The following is an 8550-nucleotide window of genomic DNA, read 5'->3' on the forward strand; positions in this document are numbered from 1 at the left end:
AAAACACAAAAATATATAACACTATAACAAAGAAACCAGTAAGTCTTCCCTCCCACAAACATCTAAAATCAGCCTGGTTCTAGGGAAATGCTTTTGCTTGGCTTCTAAAGATATGTAATGAGGGGGCCAGGTGAGCCTCCCTGGGGAGAGCATCCCACAAATGGGGAGCCACCACTGAAAAGGCCCTGTTCTCGTGTTGCCACAAAGAAAGGCCTCAGAGGTTGATCTCAGGGTCCGGGTCAGTTCATATGGGGAGAGGTGGCCCTTGAGGTGTTGCGGTCCTGAGCCACCTTCTTGACCGTTGGACCCCCTCTTGGTCTCTGTCACTCCATCCCCCGGAGCCTGACTGCACCTGCAGGGGAAGCCCCTGACTCCCTGAGGGTTTGAGGTCCATCGGCTCCCCTCACCTGGTTTAGCTGGCCAGTCGAAGCTGTTCCTGGGATTGTGGCCGCTGTCACATGCCGGCAGCATCTCGGAGCCACAGGGGAGAGCTGAGTGCACAGAGCTTATAGCCCTAAGATCAGCAGCAACACCCAAATGGAGGGTGTGGTAGCCAACTGGGTGGAAAACTTGCCCCGGTTTGGCTTTTGGAGTCTGGCAGCCACTCCTGGGAAGGGGAGACGCCTTTTGAAATTATGGACTGTCTTCATAGAATCAGAGTTGGAAGGAACCCTGAAGATCATTTTGTCCAGGCACCCCCAAACTCAGCCCTCCAGATGTTTTGGGACTACAAATCCCATCATCCCTGACCTCTGGTCCTGTTAGCTAGGGATGATGGGAGTTGTAGTCCCAAAACATCTGGAGGGCCGAGTTTGGGGGTGCCCGATTTAGTCCAACCCCCTGCAAGGCATAATATGCAGCTGTCCCACACGGGGATCGAGCCTGCAGCCTTGGCAATTATCAGTGCCATGCTCCAAACGACTGAGCTATCCAGGCTCCTCTTGTTGCAAAGATATTTTTATTTCATTTTGTGACGCATATGAAACAGAGAGAACAACAATGGAACGACAATGGAAAGGCGAAAAAGAAAAGTATCTGACAGACACTCAGAATGAGCACAGTTGCACATGGGTTAGAATGACAAAAGTCCAAGTGTAAGACTTCAGGTTATAAAGTCTAGTTTCAGATTTGCCAGACTTGTGAGAAGAGTCGTCTTGAAAATGACTGTCCCATCATACATAGACTCACAGGATTGTAGAGTTGGAAGCGGTCCCTGGGGTCATCTAGTCCAACCCGCTGCAGTGCAGATGGCCATGTGACAAAGGGACGCCAAACCGCATAAAAAGCACCTGGAGGTTCTAGTCCTCAATGAAATCTCAAATTTCCTCCATTTTCCAGAGTGAGTGGCACTAAGCCTCCAGGTGTAAGATTTTGGGATGTTTCCCGCTGAGTTGCAATTCCTATTTGAGCTGCCAAGATTGTACGTAAGACCAGTTCTTTGGGCATTATGTTTACATTGGTATCATCAAAAGCATTAACAAACAATTGTTTCTTTAGTAATATTTATCATCTCAGTCAAAATTAAATTCATTTTTTTAATTGCTACAACTTGTATTCCCGCCGTAAGTAAAATTATGGGATGTCCTTGAGTTGCAAACTGGGGCAAAGAGACACTTCCATTTCAGAAGCAAGGCAGAACAACTGCAGAATCGGATTTGTGAGGTTTTGGCTGTTGTGAAAAAGGCACAAAAAAAAAAAAACCAGTCACATGAGGACTTCCAGAGTCAAAGCTTCACCCCACGGACATCCAGCTGGTAGACAATCACCCGTCCGAAGAAATCCGTGCTGTTTTCAAAGGTGATCTTGAGTTTGTCGAGAGGAGTTTCCTCGAGGGAGAAATGGTAGAGGGAGGAACAGTTAAGGAAAATGAAATTCTGGACTCCATCCCCAACCCCCGCACGGCCCAGTTGTGCTGCCAAATACAGCAGTTCTTTCCAAAAATATCAGGACAAAAGGAATGAGGAGATGGAAGGGGAACCCAAACAGTTTTATTAACAAAGAAACAGCAGACATGCAAAGCATAACATAAAACATACCCAGCAGGGGCTACCCAATCTCCCCTTCAGGAGCCCAGCATCAGGTCCTTTGATCTGGGCAGAAGCTCTCCGGGCCCCTCCCACCTGAGGCTTACCTGGCATGACTCATGATTAGCCCAGGACCCTGAGATGGAACTAATACAGAGCAGCCGAGAGTCTCCCACTATCTGCAGCTGGGCACCCAGCCAGCACTTGCAACACAGAAGAACCCAAGAAACTCCCAACAGGTGTGTGAAACACAAGAATCAAACGGGGGATGTTAAAGGGAAAGGGACATGCCACCTAACTCCTTGAAATACAATTGTCTTCCGCATTTCCACTACACCAGTGAACTGGGAGGGAAGGGAAAAAAGGATATTTGCAGAGAATTTGTATCCTCAGGGTAGAATTCCGCCACCGGGGAAAGATCGCCTCCGTTCTGGCAGCCTAGGAGAAATTTGAAAGGAGATGCGGAAAGGGCAATATTTAACAGGGGGGAAACAGGGTTCTTTGATTGAGGCAAGGCGGGTGGTGGGGTTCTGGAGTCATGTTTTGTGTATTGCAGATTCCACTTCCTTGCCATGTCCCTCGGCCAACAAAAACTGATAAACGAATGGAAGAAGGACCTACTTGCATGACGCTGATACAAAAACCTTGCATGCACACTATGTGAAAAAAAATGAAAGTTTACTATCTCCCCCAACCTCATACTGTCCACAACAGAGCTTTCCAAACTTTCCATGTTGGTGACACACTTTTTAGACATGCACCATTTCACAACACAGCCATTCAGCTTTACTAGCAAGCCATGAAGGAGTCTTGCAACTGCTGCCTCTGCCGCTGTCCTTACCTTGCACAACACACTTCCGGCTTGCAAATCCTCCCTGGAATTGGATCTGGACCTGCGACGCCCGGACGACCTGCGGAAATTCCAACGTCAACCACTGGGTGGCACCCTAAGACCAACAGCAGAAACCAACAGCAGCCGTCAATCAGGGACAAACCTTTTAGCTCAAGGGGAGGAATTTCAACCCAAAACTGCAATGTTTTATTTCCACCCCCTCCCCCAGGCAATGCAAAAAATACTGCAAGGAGCCCTTCTTGGGGAAACGAAGAGTTCAGAGCTTTATCAATATGTGACCCTAAAACTCTGGACCAGGCATAGGTAAACTCTGCCCGCCAGATGTTTGGGACTACAATTCCCATCATCCCTGACCACTGGTCCTGTTAGCCAGGGTTGATGGGAATTGTAGTCCTAAACATCTGGAGGGTCGGAGTTTGCCTATGCCTGCTGTGAATCCTCCCAAACTGATGCCAAAGTTTAGTTCTTGTTTTATGCCACGAACCCCTCGTTTCATGCCCCCCCAACTGAGTAATTGCCCTGTGGCTCCCGGTTTGAGTGTCAATTATTCCTTTGGGAGGGGCACCAAACGAGCAGCGAACTTTGGCCCCTGTTTGGAGTCAATTGGACAAGGTTGGATTTTTTTGGCATTAACTTGTGACCCCAATTGGTTGTGCTGATTCCTTGGTTTGGAGGGGGGGTTCACAGCACAAAACTAGCACTAAACTTCAGCACCAGAATTTCAAGATCACATGTTAATAAAGCTGGAGTTCAGCTTGCAAGTGAAATCGCCAGGCTCAGTCCCTGCTTTGCGTCATGAGATAAGCTGAGCATGAGACTCTTAATCTGAGAGTCGTGTGTTGGAACCCCATGTTGGGCAAAAGATTCCTGCATCGCAAAGGGTTGGATTAGATGACCCTTGGGGTCCCTTCCAACTCTGCAGCTCTATGATTCTGTGAATGGCTTCCCTCTGCACAGGACCCTAAAGAACAGCACAGGGCTTGACGGGTGATCTTAGTCTGAGCTGGGATAAGATGAGTTCCTATATACCTGACTAAAGCCAGCCCTTTTATTTGAACCATGAGGACTAGCTCCTTCCTTTAGTACTGAGCTTGATGGATGAGTGAGTCTGAGCTGGGCTGAGACAGAATTATTTATGTCTTTTATTTCCTAAAAATTATATACAGCTTGATTATTTAACCAAAAAGAAAAACCATGCGACAAAAGAAAAAAGAAATTATCAGTGAAAAACAATTAAAAACCTTTAAAAATAATTGCTTTCTACAGAGGAAGGTAAGGGATGAAAGTTAAGAAACAGTGAGTAGAGAGGGGCTTGCAGTTTCTTTTTTTCTGTTTCTTCTTTCTTTAGCTTCTTTCTACTCGTTATTTCTTGTAGATTAGTTTGTTTCTTTTATTGTATTTTGGAAACTTCAGTAAAAAATCCCCTGACTCAAAAAATAATAACAGGGACAATATGAAGATCAGCCTGTCTTACAGTAGCGTTGTTGAGGAAGACCAAGATATAAATGGAGGGAAAGCCTTGCAAGTACTCCAGCTCCATGTTATTATTACTGTCACTGCTGGAAGTGCAATAAAATTGATCTCCAATCAATTAAAAAAAAATGGATTATTTTGCCAGCACTGCAGTTTTTCTCTTGCATCTCACCTGATCTGAGTTCCAGCAAGTCTCCTCATTCCCATCAAACATAAACTTCTTCCCAAACTGCTTCACGTCTCGGTTGAGCACGGAGCTGACCCTGCAAAAATGCACAAAAGCACTGCAGTCGGGCTTTCTCAGAAGCCATTAGGAGATGGGAGGGACCCCACAAGGTCATCAAGCCCAACCCGCTTAGGAGGAGGGAGATGCGGGGGGAGGAAAAAGAAAACTACGCAAGTTTATGATTTTTAAAATAAAAAATCTATCCCATAAGCCACCTCAAACACATCTGGAAGGAAAATGGGATGAAAAGATATACTAAACAAGACATTTTAAAAGTTTATTTATTAGTACATTAGCATCCTTCACAGAGTACAAGGCAGCACATGAGGTTCCCCTCCCATTTTTCTATCTTTACAACAACCCTGTGAGGTAGGTCAAGCTGACTGACTGGCTCACAAGGCCACCCAGTGAACTTCATGGCTGAGTAGAGGGTGAGAGATTTGAACCCAGGCCTTGCAGACAAGCACATTGGGCCTTGAACCCTGGAACTTGAACCCATGACCCCAAGATTAAGAATCCCATGCTTTACTAACTGAGCGATCTGAAGCCGCACTATAGAAATTACTATCACTATCATGTTGCTGTTACTGACAATTACTTCTGCTACAATGATCATTCCAATTCAGTTCTTTAATTTGCATCTTCAGCGGACAGCAAAAAAATCTCTCACCTGCTCACCGTCCCGGAGCAAATCAAGGATGTTGCTGCCATCGTGACACCAGCCAGTTGGCCACCCAAGTGTAGGAATGTACAGACTGAGATGCAGGCAGAAATCCAACAGGTGTGTGCCTACGTTCTTCCAACCACAGCTACCTGTTAAAGGAGGACCAAGATGGAACAGGATGGAATTAAATTAATCATTTTCGGAATGAGACCGCCAACCTCCGACTCCCAGAGACCAGTGTGTCCAATGGTCAGTGATAATGGTGGCCGCTGGAGTCCAGAGCAACATCGGGAGGAGCCCCTGCAGGTATTTGCAATCCCTGATCGAAGAAGAGGCATGGGAGAGAGAGGGGGCTGCCCACCAGATGATGCTTTTATTTGGAAGAGAACTTCCCAGCTGAGAGCAGCATATAAAGGTAAAGGGACCCCTGACCATGAGGTCCAGTCGCGGACGACTCTGGGGTTGCAGCGCTCATCTCGCTCTATGGGCCGAGGGAGCCGGTGTACAGCTTCCGGGTCATGTGGCCAGCATGACTAAGCCGCTTCTGGCGAACCAGAGCAGCGCACGGAAACGCCGTTTACCTTCCTGCCAGAGCGGTACCTATTTATCTACTTGCACTTTGACTTGCTTTCAAACTGCTAGGTTGGCAGGAACAGGGACTGAGCAACGGGAGCTCACCCCGTCATTGCGGGGATTCGAACCGCCGACCTCCTGATCGGCAAGTCCTAGGCTCTGTGGCTTAGCTCACAGCGCCACCCGCATCCCTAGAGCAGCATATAAATCATGTTAAATAAAAACAAAAACTCCTATTTCTCTTTTTCCTTGTCCCCGCTGGCTGGCTAAACCAAGTGAGGGGAGCAAAGACAGGCTCAGAAAGATTGAGCGGAGGGGGCCCAACGGTCAAGAAGCCCTTGTAGAGAGCAGTGAGGGGCCAGTGGGGCTTGTCCACCTGGGAAGAGAGTCCATCGGGGAGAAGGAAGACTCTGATCCTAAATCTCCACTGCCTTGTGGGACATCTTTGGGAGAGAAAAGGCTCAGGAGTAAACCCAAGACAAATCCAAAGTGGAATCCCTAAGGCGGTTGGATGGCTCCTTGTCCGCCTCCTTCCGGCAACTCCTGCAGCCCAGCTGGTGCCAAATGCCTTGCTCTGATTTCCTTTGGACCACATCTGGACATCCAGACACACAGCCCAGGCTTGCGCCCCAAGGAGGTCACTTTGGTGCTGTTCATGCAGTGGTTTGGCTTCACCCGCAGAGGCGCACTCCATTGTCTCTTGAAAGTGACAGATGACAACATCATGTCCCCTTTTGCAATCTGTGCCTCTTCCCCAGCTCCTCAGCACCAGCGCTGTCCAGACCAGCGTTTCCCAAACTTGGGTCTCAGGGTGGTTTTTTTGCACTACAATTCCCATCATCCCTGACCTCTGGTCCTGCTAGCTAGGGATGATGGGAGTTGTAGTTCCAAAACAGTTGGAGACCCAAGTTTGGGGGAACCCTGGTTTAGAGCATCTGCTCTCCATACAGACAATACTGAAATAGTTGGATCAGCAACAAGGCAGGCTCCCATATTTCATTTCACTTTTACTTTGCATACCCCCTTTCTGAACTGGGAAGGGCGGGGTATAAATAAAAATTTATTATTTATTATTATTATTCTATATTGCAGTTTACAGCAACAAAATACTGAATACCACAAAGAACACACGCCTTATAATAATCTGATCCAGTACAAAAGTTGTAATAAAGCGTAACTTTAAAATACGACTTATATCAAATAACGTAATGTTCAATAATTGATTAGAATATAATAGTACCCAATAAAATTTACCCTCAAAACATCAGGAAATGATCATTAAATAGAAATTCACTCCGAACAATTGCAATAATTACTAAACTATGATCAATAAAATAACTGCAAGTCACAATGAGTAAAATACATATAAATACATAAATACATAAAATATAAATACATAAAATACATATAAAATACGATCAAACTGAGAAACAAAGACACACAACTTATGAAACTATTCCTCCACACCCCGTAAACGTCTTTTCAAAACTACACCCGCACACGCAAACCTGTGATTAATGGGGTTACTCCCAGGAAAGCAAACCCAGGGGCGCCAAGACTAGAGGCCGCTCGTTTTTGCCACCTCTCCTTCCCAATCTAAGGGGTTGCCAACGTACCAGGAAAGAAGCACAAACGCACAAAAACAAACACACGCCCTGGATCTGTTCCTGTGGCCTATTTAATTAACAGCCACTTAATTTGCAGGAATCTGCCAGATCCTCCGCGCGCTGCCCGCTTTGCAGCGGAGAAAAAGGCAAGGCGGAGGAGCAGGGGGTAAAGCAAACCTTGGCAACCTTCCTCCCCTCTACCAACCTGCGAAAGATTTGGGAGAGAAGCTGTCCAAGAAGTCATCCGCCCCGCTTCTTGCAAATATAATCTCTGCGGCATATATATGCTCTTCGTCTCTGTCTCAGAGGCAGAAGAAGCGCAACTAGGATTGAAAAGGGACTGGAAGAAAACAGAGGAGGAAATTGCTCTCCGGCTCCACGTGCTTCCTGCTTCCTGCGCGCGGGGCAAGTCTTAAAGGGACCAGTTTGCAAGCTCAGTTAAAAACGGAAAAATAAAGCAATATCCAAGTTTGACCTAATCTCATCTTGGCCACTAGGTGGCGGGAGAAGAGCGCGAAGGAAGGCGGGGAAGCCGATTTAAGGCAAAATGTGGGGTTGTTCATTTTATAAAATAAAAATTAAAAAATTGGAGGTCTTGATTCTGGGGGTTCCTTCTTTCGGAGGGTGCTGGGGTTCTACGGAGCTTTGGCCCGATCCTGCGAGGCGCCTGCTGGTGTTCACCAGCGGGTCTATGAGATGCACTTATTTAGATGCAGTCTGCATGCGACACCGTATCGTTATACTGCGGAACTCTCCGCCACAGGAGGCAAGGACGGCCACCAACTTATACAGGGTGGCCAAAAAGTTGGTATACTGCTTTAGAATCCATTTTCTTTGTTCTTGACTCCAGTGCGCTGCCATCATGATCAATAGTAATAATAGTAATAATAATAATAATATTTTTACCCACCCATCTGGCTGAGTTTCTCCAGCCCCCTTCAATGCAGGAATCTCAGCTAAGGCTTCCATCAGTTTGAATAATAACAATGGTAATAGCAATAATCTTAGAATGAAGGGTGGTATAAAAATAAAATAAAATAAAATAAAATAAAATAAAATAAAATAAAATAAAATAAAATAAAATAAAATAAAATAAAATAAAATAAAATAAAATAATAAAATAAAATAAA

At 46.0% G+C, this 8550-nt stretch overlaps 1 protein-coding gene across 2 annotated transcripts; it reads right to left on the minus strand.

The window, feature by feature from the left end:
* Positions 1–941: 941 nt before the first annotated feature.
* Positions 942–7838, minus strand: NR2C2AP (nuclear receptor 2C2 associated protein). Of its 2 annotated transcripts, none has more exons than XM_083594978.1 (6): positions 7626–7838; positions 5247–5389; positions 4523–4613; positions 2866–2971; positions 2370–2462; positions 942–1912 (listed from the first exon to the last, which is right to left on the minus strand). In XM_083594978.1, the coding sequence occupies exons 2-6, from the start codon at positions 5285–5287 to the stop codon at positions 1725–1727; spliced, it is 519 nt and encodes a 172-aa protein (XP_083451104.1). In that variant the 5' UTR covers positions 5288–5389; positions 7626–7838; the 3' UTR covers positions 942–1724. The 2 variants fall into 2 exon arrangements, with proteins under 2 accessions (XP_083451104.1, XP_083451105.1); XM_083594979.1 differs by having other exon boundaries at positions 942–1841; positions 2395–2462; positions 7626–7834.
* Between the last annotated feature and the right edge of the window lie 712 nt (positions 7839–8550).

This window comes from Podarcis filfolensis (genome assembly GCF_964270895.1).
Source record: "Podarcis filfolensis genome assembly, chromosome: 18".
Lineage (NCBI taxonomy): Eukaryota > Metazoa > Chordata > Lepidosauria > Squamata > Lacertidae > Podarcis > Podarcis filfolensis.